The 19,234-nt window shown below is 36.6% G+C and overlaps 3 protein-coding genes across 3 annotated transcripts; 2 read left to right on the top strand and 1 right to left on the bottom strand.

Annotated features, from left to right (window-relative positions):
* The first annotated feature begins 1 nt into the window (after window position 1).
* On the top strand, window positions 2-5,675 carry LOC113760742 (plastidial pyruvate kinase 2). The gene is made up of 12 exons (XM_027303440.1): window positions 2-538; window positions 1,315-1,602; window positions 1,819-1,984; window positions 2,591-2,725; window positions 2,870-2,980; window positions 3,107-3,195; window positions 3,674-3,736; window positions 3,810-3,985; window positions 4,205-4,307; window positions 4,436-4,584; window positions 4,815-4,923; window positions 5,237-5,675. Exons 1-12 carry the CDS (start codon window positions 299-301, stop codon window positions 5,342-5,344), a joined length of 1,737 nt encoding a protein of 578 aa, XP_027159241.1. The 5' UTR covers window positions 2-298; the 3' UTR covers window positions 5,345-5,675.
* Window positions 5,676-7,050: 1,375 nt separating this feature from the next.
* On the top strand, window positions 7,051-7,765 carry LOC113763848 (TATA-box-binding protein-like). The gene has a single exon (XM_027307815.1). It carries the CDS (start codon window positions 7,099-7,101, stop codon window positions 7,711-7,713), a length of 615 nt encoding a protein of 204 aa, XP_027163616.1. The 5' UTR covers window positions 7,051-7,098; the 3' UTR covers window positions 7,714-7,765.
* Window positions 7,766-8,796: 1,031 nt separating this feature from the next.
* Window positions 8,797-12,294, bottom strand: LOC113761203. Its single transcript, XM_027304074.1, has 2 exons — window positions 12,139-12,294; window positions 8,797-11,324 (listed from the first exon to the last, which is right to left on the bottom strand). The coding sequence occupies exon 2, from the start codon at window positions 11,039-11,041 to the stop codon at window positions 9,119-9,121; it is 1,923 nt and encodes a 640-aa protein (XP_027159875.1). The 5' UTR covers window positions 11,042-11,324; window positions 12,139-12,294; the 3' UTR covers window positions 8,797-9,118.
* Between the last annotated feature and the right edge of the window lie 6,940 nt (window positions 12,295-19,234).

The following is a 19,234-nucleotide window of genomic DNA, read 5'->3' as shown; positions in this document are numbered from 1 at the left end:
TACTGCAATTTCGATACAAACGAAGCCGCCAGCCTGCTAGCTTCCATAGACTCTTTCTTTCATTCATTCTTTCTTTTCTCCGTTTCTCTCATTTTCATCTCTCACGTACTTGCGTCCTCCTCCTCTAAACTTCCGCCAAATACAAGGGCGATCTCCCCAACGCTTTATACTTACATCGCTGGACGGACTATAACCATTTTCCTTCCAACGCCTTCTATTCGTCCTTGTAATCTCATCATTCTTTCTCTCGAACACTCGTTTGTTTTTTGGTTCACTGAACAGCGATCGAAACAGTAGAATGGCTCATGTGGTGGCGACCCAGCCAATTCAGAGTTCGTTGGCCAACCCTACCTCTGGATCTCTGCAAACCCAAGTGGAGAAGCTCAAGCCCCCCTCTGCCTTTCCTGCGAAACTGCTGCCCCGTGTTCAAAGGGACAGCCGCCCAGCCGCCCGCACTATTGCTATCCCCGTCATTGCCAGAAGATCTGCAGGCCTCGACTCTCAAGTCCTTCCCTTCACTCCCGAAGACTCCCACAAGGTCTCATACAAACTCACTGACTACTTTCTATTTCTTACTTGGCTTCAATCTGTAATCCTTTTCTACCCCCCTCGAGTTCCTGGCTGGCAATGTCCATGCTAACGTGCTTGAATTTCGTTTGCTTTTCTCCTGTTTTATATTATGCCAATAATTAAAGTTTGGATTCCAATTCCCAAGTGGCGGTACCTTAAATTTGAAAGGTATTTCCTGACATATAGTACTAGTATATATCAACCGCATTTGTCAGGTGGGAGAATAATTTCGTGATCTGCAGAAAATTACTTGACTAAAAAAACCCAATTTTTAATGCTTTCCTTCCTAGTGTTTTCTCTTGGTTAACCTAATTTACACTGCCAGTTTTGCGGCATCGCCTTCTGAGGGATTTTAATTGCATTCAGCGACCATTGTCCATCTACTGGTTTCTTCTGCCAAAAAAGCTCTATCAACTTCTTATGTGCTCCTGAATTCTGTCGGAGGAAATTCCTTGATTTATCCTTTTATGAGACACGATGTATATCCGTTGGAATCTTTAGGTGCAATAATTTGTAAATATTAAAAACAACAAGGTTGGATACTAGAGCCAATGCAAAGCATCAAAAAGGAAAGGAAATTTTTGTCTTTCTTTTTCAGGGGGCTGGGGATTTTGGGGAGGAAGTCATAGACTGTTTAGGCCTCTGACTGCATTGTTGTGATGATTACAAATATATCATTACTTTAAATACCATTTCTCTTACGTTTTTTTATTTTTTGTGGTTTAAATATGTTGTTGCTATCAGACAGAAGAGCATATTCAACCCTTGCATGAGATTCAGCAATTTGGTGACACATCACTTGGCATGTGGTCTAAGCCTATAGTAAGACGCAAGACAAAAATTGTTTGCACAATTGGTCCCTCCACCAACACTAGGGAAATGATATGGAAGTTGGCTGAGGCTGGGATGAATGTTGCTCGTCTGAACATGTCCCACGGAGACCATGCATCTCATCAAAAAGTAATTGACTTGGTTAAAGAATACAATGCCCAAGCAAAGGACAACGTCATTGCCATTATGCTTGATACTAAGGCAAGTATATCCTTGTCAAGTCCATGTCTGCATACAGGCATGCATCTTTTTCCCATTATATGTGTATAATTTGTTGTTATTAACCGTGAAATTTGTGCTTATACTTTTTCAATGTCAGAAGAACAAGAAACTGGTCCTATAAGTTTAGAAGTAAAAGACATATGTATTTGACCACCTACAGATATCCCTGTGCTCAATTGGATTAACATGTGGCAGGGTCCAGAGGTTAGGAGTGGTGATTTGCCCCAGCCAATCATGTTACAACCTGGACAGGAGTTCACCTTTACAATCAAGAGAGGGGTGGGAACTGCTGATTGTGTTAGTGTTAACTACGACGATTTTGTCAATGACGTTGAAGTAGGGGACATGCTTCTTGTTGATGGTATGCCAGCTTTTCTTTTTCTACTTTAACTTGTTTTACTATTGATATAATGTAAATAAAGCTATACACACGCAGACCTCACTCTGCTGGCTATTAAGTAAAATTTTTCAATCTTTCACCACAAATTTCAATTAGCGAGATAAGTGTGAAAAGTCCAAAATGGTAAATAGAAATGTTTTATTTTCGTCAATTTTTTGCTCTCCGTAAAGAACGTAGTCATTAAGTTGAAGCAAAGAATTATTTACTAAAAAAAGTGATGAATGTAAAGAATAATGAAATCCACAATACCAAAAGAATAATGAAATAGTTTTGGCCTCATACCCGAAAGGAAGAAATGAATGTGAAATAGTGAAGCTTTGTTTTCAATTTACATTGTATTATGCTTCTAGGTATGCAAACTGTTGGTTTTAAGAAAGATCTTATTGAATGCGAGTGATCTTGCAATTACTGTCCTGAAATCCTTAGGGATGTGCATTATTTGCAGCAGTTACTGCGCTGAACTATGTGCAAAAAGATTAAACAGAATGATACACATCATCTGTATTAACTTCTGTCCGTAAATCTTGGAGGATTCAATTGCAGCTTGTTAATATTCTTTATTTATAGGGGGCATGATGTCACTGCTGGTAACATCCAAGACAGAAGATTCAGTGAAATGTGAAGTTGTTGATGGTGGAGAGCTTAAATCCAGGCGGCATCTAAACGTTCGGGGAAAAAGTGCTACACTTCCATCAATTACTGGTAAGACCCAGTAATCATTTTCTTGACACATTTCTGGGGGTCTGTGCTGCCGCATATGCGATGTGCAGGATTATAATCTCTGCTAGAAGAGTTGAAAGTTATTCTTTTGCAAAGAAAGTAATCTGGTCCTGTAATTTGCTGCAGAAAAGGACTGGGATGACATCAAGTTTGGAGTAGACAATAAAGTAGATTTCTATGCTGTCTCCTTTGTCAAGGATGCTGCAGTGGTCCATGAATTGAAGAATTATCTCCAAAGTAACACTACATATATTATCTTTGAGTAGTGCTAGAAAAATAGATAAAGAATTGGTAAAGATAAGTTGTAATTAATATGTTCCACATTCATTTGTATACTTGATAATCTTCTTTTGGGCTCTCCAGGCTCTGGTGCAGATATTCACGTGATTGTAAAGATTGAAAGTGCTGACTCTATACCAAACTTGCACTCAATTATTACTGCATCTGATGGGGTAATTACCCAAGTCTCTGCTCTGTTTTTTGCCCTTTTTTGATTCAACAAATATGATATTAGCTCTTGAGCAAGCAGAAATTGGTCTTGGGTTTGGGCACTCACATGTAGTAAATAATTATGCCTTGTCATTATGTTTGACTATAGTCATAGTCGTCTTGTATATCTACCGCTAGATTTTTTTGCCCTTTTTGGGGGATACAACTGCTAGATTTACAAAAAGAGTCATGTCATGAAGCTATGTCATGTAAATGAAAGGAACCCTACCCTGTTTGCCAAGGATGGGGTTTGTTTTGTTGAATGTGGAGTTTACTATGAGTTTTTCCTAATGTATTATTTAACTCTTGCACCCTGTGCCTTGTCTTGGCATGTAGGTGGCATTCCTTCCCCATTCTCTTTTTTTCCTCTTTTTTTTTTCCTGTCTCTTCCATTGAAAGCGGACATTGTCTTTATTACCAGACCTGCTTATCTTATCTCAGGCAATGGTTGCAAGAGGAGATCTCGGTGCTGAGTTGCCAATTGAGGAGGTTCCCCTGTTGCAGGTAATTATAAGTTTCCAAGACTACTAGCTTTTAACATATTTGTCGGTAAGCTTCTGAAAGCTTTTCATTACAGGAAGAAATAATCAGGATATGCCGTAGTATGGGGAAAGCTGTTATCGTGGCAACAAATATGCTTGAAAGCATGATTGTTCACCCGACACCTACCCGAGCTGAGGTATCAGATATTGCCATTGCTGTTAGAGAGGGTGCCGATGCAGTTATGCTCTCTGGAGAAACAGCTCATGGAAAGTAAGAAAACTAAATTTGCTTTAACACAAAAATTGAATGTCACACAAGGTAAAATGTAGTCGAGGGGTTTACTGCAGAGCAGTGAACCTTTTAAGTTTGCTGATACAAGTTTTGCATCCAGATCAATTGAGACTAAATATTTTGATTTTACCCAATTAGGCTGTTTATATAGCAATCTTTCATTGCCTGAAACCCTATATGATTTTACTTCCATGAAAGGTTTCCTTTGAAAGCAGTAAAGGTCATGCACACTGTTTCATTGCGCACTGAAGCAACCATGGTTGGTGGAGAAAGACCGCATAATCTGGGTCAAGCTTTCAAGGTTAGTTTGACTTTGTATACATAAGTTAGTCTACTTCCATGCTCATGAGCTTGCCACTCTTGATAAGTTTATCAAGCTTTAATTTGGGCTCAATTTGATTGTTTTTTTAAAACACCCACTCTGAACAGAAACACATGAGTGAAATGTTTGCATTCCATGCAACAATGATGTCCAACACCCTCGGAACCTCAATCGTTGTCTTTACCAGGACTGGTTTCATGGCTATCCTTCTAAGCCATTACCGGCCTTCTGGCACCATATTTGCGTTTACGAATGAGTAAGTCTCATTTTTTCGATATTAAACTTGTAGAATAGAACTTTATGAGCTAAGTGGGTGAGAGAACATGGTTGATGCTCAACTGTCGACATTTGTAGGCAGGCTTCAACTTCTATGTTCTTCCACTTGTATTCATTAACAAATGTGCAAGCTTTATAAATGAGTTAAGCTCATATGGTTCAAAAAGCATTTGTTGAGTTGATTTACCAAATCATGCAATTGGAGTACAGGAAGAGAGTACAACAGAGGTTGGCTTTGTACCAAGGTGTTTGTCCCATTTACATGGAGTTCATGGATGAAGCTGAGACGACCTTCTCTAATGCATTGACTTTGTTGCAGGTGAGACTTATCTTTCATTGGTTTTTGTTAATGTGTAACCTAATTCCCCATGTCTTCCAATATCATGTTTCTACAGACCACTCATCTTGACTTTATCTGAACTTCCATTTGCTTATTGGTTTGAAACAATCAATAGTCCTAAGCCATATAATAACCGTAGAATGTTATTGTGGGTTTCCATATAGTTAAAATGTCCTTCATTTGTGTGTGTGCTGGGTGCCCGCGTGTGTGTGTGTGCTGGGTGCCCGCGTGTGTATGTGCATGCATGGAGATGATCTTGTGTATTTACACCCTATCCACTGTCAATTTACAGAAACAAGGAATGGTGAAGGCAGGAGAACAAGTAGCTCTTGTACAGAGTGGTACGCAACCAATCTGGCGGTTGCATTCCACTCATAACATTCAGGTCAGGAAAGTTTAGATTGGATAAAGGAGATATCATGGGATGACTCGTACGAGAAGCATGACTTCACTTAGGGAAGATTGCGATGTACCAGTCATCATCTGCTGGCGCCGTAACTTTGTTCTAAATGTGCATTAGACTCCTTTTATTTGTTACTTATATTTTTCTCTTCTCCTGCCCCTTGTATTTTTCCGTTTCCTTTTACCAGTCCTTGCCGATTCCTCTATAAAGAACCCCCAAATGGTTGCTTGTAATCTGTTGTTAGCAAGTTTCTTCAAGCTTGTAATGGATTTATAGATTTAAGATGGATGCTATGAACTTTTTAATCCATGAAATATTTTTTTTCCGAGTTTACTTAGTTAATTTCTACTAGCGTTTATGGTAGTGAGTGATTGTTTTGAAGCCCCCTCTCCCAACTTAGTCTTTTCTTGGGAGGGAGGGAGGGAGCGAGGGGCTAGCGGGGAGACAGAGAGTTTGACAATCGCTTCTTAAAACTCGGGAGATTTCGTGAATCACAGCATTTAGCATCTGTGAAGCCAATGTAATACTACATTAACTTGCATTTCCTATGAAGGATTTTGTTGCGACTAGGATTATCTTACGGACGAACATAAAATGTATCTCAACGGATTAAATCTGTGAAACAGTATTCAAAGTGATGCGATGCTTGAGGGGCTATGTGCTGAAAAATTACTTACCGTGTTCTTCAGCCAACTGGAAGACGTACATGTGAGACTGGAGCAAATGGATTCAGTCCCTAAGATCTTTAATGGATTCGATCACTTCAGGCCGCATAATGGACTCTTATCCGAGTACTGATGCTGAGGAGTCAAAAACATTTTCTCTTGCATTTTTAACAGAGCCAATTATCATCCTTACAATCGTAGTGCCCGGCGGTGGAGTTCGAGTTCTCCATTCTACTGAAGCTGGGAACAGCAGCAGTCGGAACTTGGAGCATCATGGCAGGGTAGTTACTGAAGTCGATCTCCCCCGCTGTCATGGCGACTTGTACGCATTAGCAAGCCAGAATGACAACAAAGGTTGGAGCAAGAAGAAGCTATTGGCGGAGCAGAATAGGATGGTGAAATAGGGAAAGTAGAAAACCCCTAATCTGAATGTCGAGGTAAGGCTCCCTCAAGATATAATCTGGCTCCCTTAGCACGACGTCTTGGTAAAGCAAAGCCATGGCCAGGATTTTTTCTTGTTTTTCTTCTTTAATATTTATTTGCTCTGCTGCTGCGTGACTCATAAAAAGGAGATTTTTAAGCTTTATAGAATACGAAAGTTAGGCTTAAAAGGAGTAGGTTCTTCACAAGATTAGTAGTACACTAGTTCTAGTAGTATAATTTTGAGAAGTTCTTCTGACCCAATCATAGCATGGATTTGGGTCCCCTCCCCTCGGGGGTTGGCAGTGCACTTCCAAAATAGTCAAAAAAAACAAAAAAACTTTTCCAAACTGGAATTCTATAAATTGTTCTAGAGAACGAATAGCTTCGTACCTCGCTTCACTTAGAAGAGATCCCCTGGAACCAGAACCAGTAGTCATGCGCCCTTTGTGACTCGGGAAGCTATTATCGCATGTCGATTTCGTTACAGTCCTGTCTCTTTTAAGTGTCTCGATCAAAGCCATACACACGAGACTTCTTGTTCGTTCCCCGCCATTCCCAGTAGGAGTGTAGGACGGCTTGGCTTTCAGGATTCTGGGCTCTATGTATATATGCACGGCGCCGCCCTTCTTTTTCCTCTCTCCTCTCTTCTTTTCTGCGTGTGATATGAACACTGGGCAATCAAGAATGGCTGATTTTGGATTCATTGAGAACTCATCTGGGACGATTCCTAAACCGACCATACAAAACATAGTTTCAACAGTCAACTTGAACTGCATGTTGGACCTAAAAGCTATTGCCATGCATGCTCGTAATGCAGAGTACAATCCAAGACGCTTTGCAGCTGTTATCATGAGGATTAGGGAGCCCAAAACCACGGCATTGATTTTTGCCACCGGAAAGATTGTCTGCACCGGGGCCAAGAGTGAAGCACAGTCTAAGCTTGCAGCCAGGAGATACACGAAGATCATTGAAAAGTGTGGGGTCAAAGGAGTCCAGTTTAAAGATTTCAAGATCCAGAACATTGTTGGATCTACTGATATGAAATTTCCTATCGGACTTGAACATTTGGCTTGTGCCCATGCGGCCTTTGTAACCTATGATCCAGAAGTGTTTCCTGGCTTGATATACAGGATGAAGCATCCCAATGTGGCGCTTCTCATCTTTGCGTCCGGGAAGATCATCCTCACGGGAGCAAAGGTGAGGGATGACACTTATAAAGCCTTCGACAACATATACCCTGTGCTCACACAGTTCAAGAGGAAGAACCAACTATGTTGATTTGACTTTGACAAATTGCAAATTACTGGCAACTGTGAATATTGGTGCAGCCAACTATGCTGTGTTTGGGTATTCTGATCCATCCATGTAAGCTTCTGATCTTTCTTATTCAATCACGGTTGAATGTATTGGTAACATCTTGGAAATCTTCCCTCACATCAAACATCACAAAATACTCAGGAGGACAAAAATCCGGTTTTGTATAGAAATAATAACAGATAAAGGATAAAAAATTGAATGCGTGATTTAAACCAACTTTGTAACTTCCATTTCCGGCCTCCTCCTTGTTTTAATTTCTGTTTCGTATCTTACCCTTCGACTTTACCCTGTAATTCAATACAGAACTTTGAAAGGGTTTGGATAACCCTGTAATTCAATCAAGTTAATTGTCAAACGATGAAAGTCATCAAAACAAAAACAAAGCATATAGAAACACAAATTCAGTAAACCTTTCGGAGACTTAAAATTGTTTAGATTCATTCTTTTAGATGAATTTGTTTGAAAAATGTTTCCCCTTCTGCAATCAAATCCAGCTTCTCAAGTTGTACCTGCAACTGCTCCTGATAAAACATCTACCAATAGCCAGCTACATCAGGAATTTGATGTTGATTCTAAACAATGGAATTCGATGATTTGTTGTTGCTTTTTTTTTTTCAAATCTTCCTATCCCTCCTGCCAACCCTTCCCATCCCCAAGTGTCAGATCCAGAATTTAAATCCAGAATTAGTATAGAGTTAAATAAGTTTAAATAGCATTGTATATCTAATTCCAAGAATATAATTTCCAGGTTCGTCTACTCATAACTTGGTTGACATGGTTTTCAATTCAACCATATTCAGCTCGTTTAAGGGGAAAATGCCCTTATAATTATGAAAGCTATAGAACATCTTTGTCGAAATGCGCCACAGTACGTACATGCTGCTATCTTCTCCTATTCAATTTTGTATCCTCCCCCTTTTCACTCTAAAGCAGGTCATTCTCTTTACCCGAACATGCTATGGCCAAAAAGTTCCATAGCTCAAACATCCAGACAAGGAAACAAGCTATTTTAAAGTCGAGCAAACAGCAGACACACACATGCAGTAAATGCAACTAAGTAAATATAAACAATATTCACAATATTACTGTTTAACAATGAGTATTTACAGGATACACCTAGAAGCTAAAACTGCCACCATGCTTGAAAAGTGTACTATAAACTTAACCCTGTAAACCCCCCACTACCGGACGACTGAGCTTAGGTCATAAGGACTTTACCCATGTTACAAACAACCACTCAAAAGATCATCATGTACTACATAATTATGATCTACTTCCACAGTAACAGGTCGACATGCAGAAGAATGACACAAAACATTTCCTCAAGCAAATACTGAACATAACGGAAGCTAAATTTTGCTTTCACTCAGCTGTCAGATATTGGATAAGTTTTTCGCCTCCCCACTTCATCACCATGCACAGTACTGTTGCCAGTTTGAAAGGATGTGCCACCTCTGAGCATGGCCATTAGGCTTCCTCCGTGTACCCTACTCTCCGGAAGAGAAAATTCATCTAAATTATCTTGTGGTGGCATCCGGCAGCATGCGTCTTTATGTCCATGACTACTCATGCCAACTGAAATTGCTCCCCTATTTGTAGAATCTGTGCCACTGGAAACCGCAAATACCCCTTTCATCCTTTCCATTTTGCTGAAAAGCCGGTTTTCAAGTATGGGAACCATCAAAACACCATCACCATGAACAAGTTTTTCTTGCACCTGGGCAGTGTGGGCAGCACAAAGGCCAGATTTTCCCCGAGCAAACTTATCACACGGAACAGTAGCTTGACCACCAAACTCAGATCCCACTTGTTCCCAGGAGCATCGTTTGCCTCCCCCATGTGCCTTGCAGAAGTCGGTGCTTCCTTGGGCACTCTTAGTACATCCTTCATGTTTACACCTTTTTCCACCACCATGACGAACACAGAAGTTTGTGCGTCCCCGTGCACTCTTTGTGCAACCAGCCATGGAACACCTCTTGCCCCCACCATGACTTACACAAAATAATGTACCCCCATGCACACTCTTGGTACACCCTTCAAATGTACACCTCTTACCCCCACCATGTCCTTTACATAAAGGTGTACTCCCTTCTGCACCTTTTGTGCATCCCAAATAGGTACACCTTTTCCCGCCACCATGTGCTTTACAGAACACTGTGCTGCCCTGAGCACCTTTTGCACAGGTAGGATACTGGCAACGACGGCCACCACCGTGGGAGATGCAGAGGCCAGAAATCCCCTCAGCACTCTTGGTACAATTTTCCATTTTGCACCTTTTGCCACCCCCATGACGAATGCATAAACCGGATTTACCTCTTGCAGCACGAGTGCAGCCACCATGATTGCAGCGTCTACCACCACCATGACCAATGCAAAAGTCAGTACGCCCCTCAGCACTCTTAGTACATCCAAGATGTTGGCAGCGCCGACCTCCGCCATGGGCCTTACAGAATACAGTCCTGCCTTCAGCACCCTTCTGACATCCAGCTCTCTGACACCTCCTGCCACCCCCATGGGCAATACAAAGGCCAGAAGCACCTCTTGCTCCTCTTACGCAACCTTCAAACCTACAAGTTTTCACATTGATGCGTCGCTGTGGCTGAGGAATTGCCCCAGAAGCACAGGAAACTGAGTTTCTAGGAGTTGCCAGTGAGGCAGATGAGATGTTTGTTGTGAGCGGAGTTGGATTATTACAGCTGTTGAGTTGGTCACCCAGAGCAAAGGTCCCCAAACTCTGCACAGGAGGCACAAGTGGCCCGCATTTCCATCGAGATGATGTTGATCCTTCATCCACAAGTTGAACTGTAGCCACCGAAGCTGGAGGTTCTATTTTATTCTTATGAGGACTGGATCCTTGTGTAATGGTAGTAACATCTGATTCAGCAGGTCCAGTTGACAAACTCAACTCCAGATCTACTTCAGGCCTCCTCGCTTCATATGCTTTTGCAGTGATATAGGGAAGCTGATTTGCATAATTTGCCCTATGATTTCCGAGCTGAAGATCAATACTTAGACCAAGATGAATAGAAGAATCCTCTTCCATTTCTCTCCCAGGTGACATTGTAGTGCAAGAACTTGACGAGTGGCCCAAACCAAGAAACAAAGAAGATCCATCAACCATTCCCCATTTTCTCTTGCTTCCCCTGGAAAAATAAGAGTTTGCAACACCATAGGAATCCAACCCTAATACAGGTCTTGCAAAGTCACTTGATTGAACATTAACAAATTTGTTCAGATCAGTTGACACTTCGGCTAAATTAGCACTACAATGTACAGGGGCCTTGTCCATGTAGTATGAACACACGGTTAGATAGCCCAAACCAACTTAAATTTACAAAGCAATGGATTTACAGACTTATAAGGGTCTAAAACAAATGGAAAAGAATAGCTGAAAAAAATTGGAAAAGAAAAATGGTCACTTTAAAACTGCCGAAATGACCATAGTCCACCGCTGACAAAACCTGATGTGTCCCGGCGATCCATTGCAAAAATTCAAATAAAACTTGACCTAATCAAAACCTCTGTAAAACTATAGGTTGAGAAACGCTTTTGTTTCTTGATCACAAATCATCCTGTTCCAAAAAGACACACCCAATTTACACGGTTAGTGTACCAAAGTAAAGAAAGTACAATAACTTCAGGTCCACCAAAAAAATAAAAAAATAAAAATCACAAACGAACATTTAAGCACTTCCATATTGAAACATCTTACACAAACTCGTTACTTTTAACACTCTGAAAAGTTACATAAAAAAAGACAAATGCATTGGTATAAGGTAAACATACTTCTGATAATCACAATTTTGCAAACATTATTTTAATAATAGTAATCTAGAACTAAGCATGAAGCCAGGGAGACTAAAACAGGGCCTAAATAAGAAAAGATGCCTTCTGCACGCAATATTAGTGTACAAAAACCCACAAATGAGGAATCATGCATAAAATCCGAGCCCATATCAAGAAATGGAAAAGGACAAGCAACACCAGGAAAGGGCGTAAAAGTAAGAAAACTTTCCAATAAAAAAAAAGTTTTAGCAAGAAAACTTATGTTCAGGTGGTAGCGAACAAAAAGCCAAATAATTTTCCACAGATTACCAGGAAAATTCAATTAAGCAAACGCGTACTAGGCATCCGCCAAATAATTAGATGAATCATAAATGATAATAATCAAGACGACGGATACTAAAATAGCTATTATGCGTCAACCAAAACAGCTGTTTTTTTTCCCAATTTATTGCACCCAGTTTCGCGACTGAAAAGCTCTTGCAGAGCACCCAAAGTAATTAAAACCTCCCTCAAGTTGATTTCTGCTAGCAACTGGCAAATTTAAGATTATATTTCAATTAAAAGCATACAGTTTAATGAAAATTCGAAGTTCAGAATTACCTTAAGATTGATTGGGGGTTTGGCGGTGCAGGATTGCATCGAATAAGCCGACACAGCTTTGATGAAATAACTAGGGTTTTGCGGTGCCAGCAAATCCTACGAAGATAAAGACACAGACGGAGAGAAGGGGGGGAGGAGGGGTTGTGGAGTGTGTGGAGAAAAGGAGGGAAGGGGAAATGTGTAAGAAAATTTAATGGATTCCAACACTGGCACACGTTAAGGTACCGTTTGGATTGGATTGAAGGAAAGGAAGGAAAGGGAAAGGAAACGATACCAATGCAAGATAGGAGTGTTTGGATAAAATATTATTTAGAATAATTACTGTAATATTTTTTTGTGACGTGATGTATGTGAGGTAAAAAAAATAGTTGTGAATATAAAAAGATGGATTTGGAAATGTATTTATGATATAATGAAATATTATTTGAGATAATTTAACAATCCAAACACACTCAGTTAAGTGCAGGAAAGCAATTTTCAGCCATTTTGTTTGAAGTAAGTATGGAAATATTGAATGTTTGTTTGACATGAAGAAGAGAAAGATCTGAGAGTTAATTTTAAATTATTTCAATCAAATTTAGTTGCACTTCCATATGTTTCCGCCCACTTTATGGACTGAAATTATGATTCAATAAAATAACTAGACAATCATTACCTTTTTTAAAACGATATAAAAATGGATATTTGTCAAAAAAATTGAAAACAAACTTGAATCATATAGAGAGCCAAAAAAGCGTATATAGAGAGTTTCTTATGGAGGGAAAAAAAAAAAAAAAGAGCCAATGCCTAAGATTTTACACGGATCTAACTCAATAAGAATATGTAAATTGTGCTATTATTTAAATGGGGAAAAGGGAAAATAACACAATAAGAATATGTTAAAATTTGGGAAAAAATGTGCTATTATTATTATTACTCCTTCGAGAAATAAAGCTGAAAATAGCTTCTTCTTTTTTTTGGCTTTGCATACGATTCAATTGTGTTGTCCATTTTTTTTTTTAGCAATTATCAGTTTTTTATTATTTTAATAAAGGAGTGTGGTTGAATTTCCTATTATGCTCTTGGTTGTCAGTGCCAAATGTTGATAAATTTGGTGGATCCGCCAAATACTAAAACTATCCACGTGAACATAGGTGACAGACCATTTCGGCTTAAGAAAAAAAAACCGAGGGACTAAATTGGCCCATAAAAAATGGTTTAGAGACTACTTAGACTTAAAAAAAAATAGTTTATGGACTAAAAATAGTTCAAATAGAAATATGTGTTATGGAAAAAAAAATATGAAGACGATAGACTGTTTAATTGTAATTTTGATAATTACAACATTGTAATTCTGTTAATTACATATCACTCTCAACTATCAATTCTTTTAAGTTCATTATTATCTTATGTTTTTATTTTTATCTTTTAGATATTCTCACCCCTGATTTATAGATACTTCTTCGATTACGGAAATATTGCGAACTTTTCTTACAGTATATAATGTTAGGTTTTGATGTGTAATAATTAGTCTTAATTTAAACTTGAAGGTAGCTACGCGATAAGTAACTTCTTCGCGCCAGGAGATGATGAAGCCCCTCATCGTGCGCATACAAAGCCATTAGTGTTAACTTTTGTGGTTGCGATATATGTCAATGTATTTACTTGTTCCATTACATTGTCTTCCAGAAAGTAAGCATATTTTTGCAAATAAACATAATTCCCACAGTAACTTCAAAAGCCGGCAACTTTTGAAGTCCTGCGAGGGACTTATCTACCCAAACACCCCAACCCCCCCAACCGATGTGGGATAGAAAACCCCACAGGGTATTTACTTGCTGTATCTTTCATGCAAACATTGATTTGACGTTTCATTATTGTGATATCAAATCTCATAATAACAGGAATTAACATGCAAAGTTTCCAATTTGCATCTTAAAAAACTCATTTACGTATCATATGCCTAAAAAAATAAAAAAATATTTTACTAACTGCAAATACATTAATCTATCATAGTAACATAAAAATAAGGTATTCTTGCTAGTTATTTAAGCATGCACTTCTTTTTTTGACATATTGAATAAGTACTTGATCAACTCATTTTGAATGGAAAAATGATTAAAACTAAGATAATATTAGGTAATAAAATTAGAATTTTTTTCCCTCAACACGGAGATTTGTCAAATTCGGCATATTGCAAGTAAATGAACAGGATCATATTCAAAATTTAGCGATCTTGGATTTTAAGTTCAAATTTTACTCATGTGTCATGCATCAAACTGTGATAGTATATAAACTATCAGTGTATATAAGATTTATCTCTTTACTGCTAGCAAGAAAAGAGTGAAGTAAATGAATAGGATTGGTATTAGTTAAGATGCGTTTGATACATTTGAAATTTAAAATATAAAATATAAAATCTGAAATTTGAACTCATTAAATTACTGAATTATTAAGTACTAAATCAAATATATGTCAATATATATAATATTAAGTGATAAATGAATAACTTAACATTTTTTTTAGAGCGAGTTTTACCAAATAAATATAGTACCATTTAATTAACATATGTTATATTTTTGGTTATCAAAAATGTCTGAATATGTTAATATGTGAATCTATTAAATTTAAGGCCTTATTTGATGATTCAATGGATTCAGACCTTAATATGTTCATAAAAGTTTGATGAAAAAAAAAGATCATCCGTTAATTTAGTGATACTTAATTTTCTAGACAAAACTTACTTCTAAAACCAAGGCTCTATTTAATAACCCAATTTAATACTTAAATTTAATGGATTCAGATCTTAATATGTTTAGACGCGTTTGATAAATAAAAATTAAATATTTGAATTAATTAAGTGACATTAAATTTTCTAGACAAAATTTACTTTAAAAAATAAGTGATAAATTACTTACTTATTATTTAAGGCGATATACACTCAAATATGTTATATTTAAAACTTGACAATTTAATAACTTAACATATTCAAATTTCAAATTTTAGTTTTTAGATTTCAATTTTAATTAAGAATTAATCTTTTCTACACTGACAGTGTATACACTATCAGCGTTGGATGAATGACAACTAGACAAAATTTAAATTTAAAATTTAATTTTTATACACATGTCATGAATTCAATGATGATAGTGTATACACCGTCAGTGTAGGAAAGATTTAAACTCATTCTAAGTGCTATTTAGCTATCAATGAATCTGATATGCACTCAAAAGTATGAGAGAGTATAATTTATTTAACTTTCAATTTTCAAACTTTACTTATATAACAGGCATTGGTCTACTAGTATTATTCAGTGATTAGTTGAGTGCGGTGATCGCTGGGCCGCGTTCAACGACGGGCAATAGGAACGTGAATCAATGTGATTACTGCCAATCCAAGCAAACAAGTTAGACGGAATCGTCGGGATCAGATCTTCCCTCGGTCAGTTTTTGTACCGAAAGAACGATACCCGATTTGACGACGTCATCAATGACGTAAGGCTCTACGTAGGCAGCAGCTCGCAACCGTCAGTGTTGCCCCCGTACGCGGCCCACCTGTTTCTGCCTTACTCCTGGGCCCAGTTTGGAGGCACAAAAAGGGGTCACTTTGCAGAGTCCGGCGGCCGAGTTTAATTTGTCGTTATCTTATTCGACTGCCTTAAAATTGGAAGGCGTGGTTCATTCGCAGCTTTGGAAAATAACGGGTTGAAGCGTAAAGACACTGAAGGCGCTTTGGATCATAGCTGTTTCAGTTGCGCCTTTATCATTTCACTAAGGCTCTAGATTACTTTTTCCATTGCCAATTTGTAGAATTAGGTTCTCCAAATTACGACGATGGGCTAAAATCGACGATATGGAGTATTAATTAGTTTATGTTACACCAAAAACAAAAAGGCCAAAAAAAAAAAAATCATTCTAGAAGGCCACCACTTGATTGGAGGCAATCATGTATCTGACCTAGAATTAGGCCTGGGTACAATAACGCCCCCAACACAGAGATAAAGAACAGAAGACAAATGCACCCGACAAGTGGCAGATAGTTATTGCTCCGAGCGCACACGAGGCAACCGAACGCCGCGTTTGGGACGGGAGTAATGGACTCAACTTCGTCGCATTAGTCAACTACGTGGGAGTTCAAGTTTTTTTTCGTAGTACCATATAGTATCAAAAAGATAAATTTGGGCAAGGCGACGTACTCTGAAATCTGAAAATATGTGTACGATATATGATGCCGACAAGGAAGACTGATGTGTCAATTGGGATTTGTAACAATTGATTATTGATGAGGATGGTTTTCTAACCGTCCACTTTTTGAGCAAGTGAGTGACACGTTTTCCCATTATTGAGGATAAACGCATTGACGAAATTACGTGGCATTATTTTACAGTTCATTTTGTTTACCGTTTTTATGCATTGTGCATGATAGACTCTGCTTAGATTTAAGGGATAATTTCAGAAACCTTCCCTGAAGTTTCTGACATTTACACTTACCTCCCCTGTGGTTTGAACAATTACACTGACCTCCCCTGAGGTTACTCATCCTTTACAAATTCAGTCCAAATGATTAAAATATTATTTTAGAGAGTGAAATTAGAATTTTGTACCTGATTTGTCCTTTGTGCCACATGTCTAATGAATGACAAAGTATTACAAATTAATTAACAATTAATAAACTTTAACGAGCGTAGTTTATAGGCAAATACGTATTGCCTATTTAAAGTACCAGCTCTTTACATGTATTTTACTTTCAAACATTTACTTTATCACAAATATTTATTCTCAAATACAGATTTGTATTTACTCTCAAATATTTAATTTTTGTTAAACACAAAACCTACCAATTTTTCTTCCGTAGAAATATTAATATAACACTTTTTCAATTTTAGTTATAAATATTTATGTATTTAACATAAATTAAATGATTCAGGATAAAATATCTATAAAGAGCCAATACTTTACTCATGTAATGGATGAAAGTCATAAAAAATTAATAGTTTATGAGGCCATTTATTTTTTAAAAAATATTTAATTTATATTAAATAGATAACCTACTGATTTTTTTTGCAAGAATATTACTTTAACACTTTTTAATTTTTAATTACAAATGTTAATATATTTATCATAAATTAAATATTTGAAAATAAAATATCTGTAAAGAGCCGATACTTTAAATAGGATATACGTATTTGCCTATAAACTACACTATTTAAAGTAAGGAGTATAGTTTATTGATTTAAGTTAAGGAGTGTAGTTTATTGATTTAAGTAAGGAGTGTAGTTTATAGGCAAATACGCATAACTTATTTAAAATACCGGCTCTTTACAGGTATTTTATTTTTAAATATTTAATTTACAATAAATATATCAATATTTGTAATTAAAAATTAAAAGGTGTTACAATAATATTCTTGTAAAAAGAAAATTGATAGGTTATCTATTTAATATAAATTAAAATTTTTTTAAAAAAAGAAATGGCCTATAAAATGTTAATTTTTTATGGCTTTCATCAATTACATGAGTAAAGTATTAGTTCTTTATGAGTATTTTATTCTGAATCATTTAATTTATGTTAAATAAATAAATATTTGTAACTGAAATTGAGAAAATGTTATATTAACATTTCTACGGAAGAAAAACTGGTAGGTTTTGTATTTAACAAAAATTAAATATTTGAGAGTAAATACAAATCTGTATTTGAGAATAAATATTTGTGATAAAATAAATGTTTGAAAATAAAATTCATGTAAAGAGCTGGTACTTTAAATAGACAATACGTATTTGCCTATAAACTACGCTCGTTAAAGTTTATTAATTGTTAATTAATTTGTAATACTTTGCCATTCATTGGACATGTGGTACAAAGGACAAATCAGGTACAAAATTCTAATTTCACTCTCTAAAATAATATTTTAATCATTTGGACTGAATTTGTAAAGGATTAGTAACCTCAGGGGAGGTCAGTGTAATTGTTCAAACCACATGGGAGGTAAGTGTAAATGTCAAAAACCTCAGGGGAGGTTTCTGAAATTATCCCTAGATTGGGATAATTTGAACCTAAATAGGAATGACAGATAAAGTCTCTTCCCAAACTTAGCATAAAAGGCGTTACGTCAATGTAAAAAGAGCAATAGGGAAAAACTATTGACTTGTTTAGAAAGAAATTATTTCTTTTACTATATGGCTCAAGAAAAAGTTATTTTTTTTTTATTCTTCTTCAATATTTTTAATACATTCATTTCAAAACTAGTTTGAACTCGCGTATCATTCATCTTAAATCAACCTCATTTATCTAATGCAACATTTACGCTGATGTGTCATTCTATCTCGATTTGTCTTTGCTCCAAAGATAAAAATTTTCCCTCGAAAGCTTCTCTTTTGTACCAAATTCGTATCTCAATTAGAAGAAACATTGGTGAGCGAATGACGAAATCTTTGATTTAATCATCAAATCCCCTCTTTATCCGTCCTTCTTTATAAGATATAGAACTTTGCTTGAATCTAGAAAGGGAAAAAGGTGTTAAGAACATTTATTAAAGACAATACTTGAAGGCTCTTTCGATCCCATAAAAAGGAAAAAAAAAAGTTAAATATGTTGCAAAATATAACTTACTCGTAATCTATAAGGAACTCCTATCTAATCCACAATGAAAAAAGAATATTTCTATCATTTTCTCTTTCCTTTTCCCATTAAGCCTTCCAAACAATGCTTAGGGCGCGTTTGATAAAATTGAAGTTTGATAACTGAAAATTGAAATATGAATTCGTCAAGTTATTGAATAGTTAAATACTAATTTCGATACATTTGAGTGTATATCATATTAAGTGATAAGTGAATAGCTTATCACTTATTTTTTGACTAAATTTGGTCTAGAAAATTTAGTACACTTAATTAATTCAAATATTTTATTTTTGTTATCAAACGCAACTAAACATATTAAGATTTGAATTTATTAAAAGTGCTGAATTGATTTATCAAATTGGGCCTTAGGATTCTTTTGCCGGTTTTGGCAGGTCAACAAAGTGCTCGAAATAAAATCTTTCATTTTTTGTACTATTAAAGATTATTACTACTCCTATTTAAGGAGAGATGAAATGGATGAAAGATAAATAGAGATTTTT

The sequence above is a fragment of the Coffea eugenioides genome, chromosome 2, assembly GCF_003713205.1.
Source record: "Coffea eugenioides isolate CCC68of chromosome 2, Ceug_1.0, whole genome shotgun sequence".
NCBI classification, from domain to species: Eukaryota; Viridiplantae; Streptophyta; class Magnoliopsida; order Gentianales; family Rubiaceae; genus Coffea; species Coffea eugenioides.
The sequence above is the reverse complement of the archived record's forward strand: the minus strand, read 5'-3'. Positions and strand labels throughout refer to the sequence as shown.

Excerpts from the sequence above, each read along its gene's own strand:
- LOC113760742 (XM_027303440.1), top strand. The coding sequence starts at position 299 with ATGGCTCATGTGGTGGCGACCCAGCCAATTCAGAGTTCGTTGGCCAAC. Across the intron at positions 3,196-3,673 it reads TTATTACTGCATCTGATGGG|GCAATGGTTGCAAGAGGAGA; the intron begins GTAATTACCCAA and ends ATCTTATCTCAG. Across the intron at positions 4,585-4,814 it reads ATATTTGCGTTTACGAATGA|GAAGAGAGTACAACAGAGGT; the intron begins GTAAGTCTCATT and ends ATTGGAGTACAG.
- LOC113763848 (XM_027307815.1), top strand. The coding sequence starts at position 7,099 with ATGAACACTGGGCAATCAAGAATGGCTGATTTTGGATTCATTGAGAAC.
- LOC113761203 (XM_027304074.1), bottom strand. The coding sequence starts at position 11,041 with ATGGACAAGGCCCCTGTACATTGTAGTGCTAATTTAGCCGAAGTGTCA.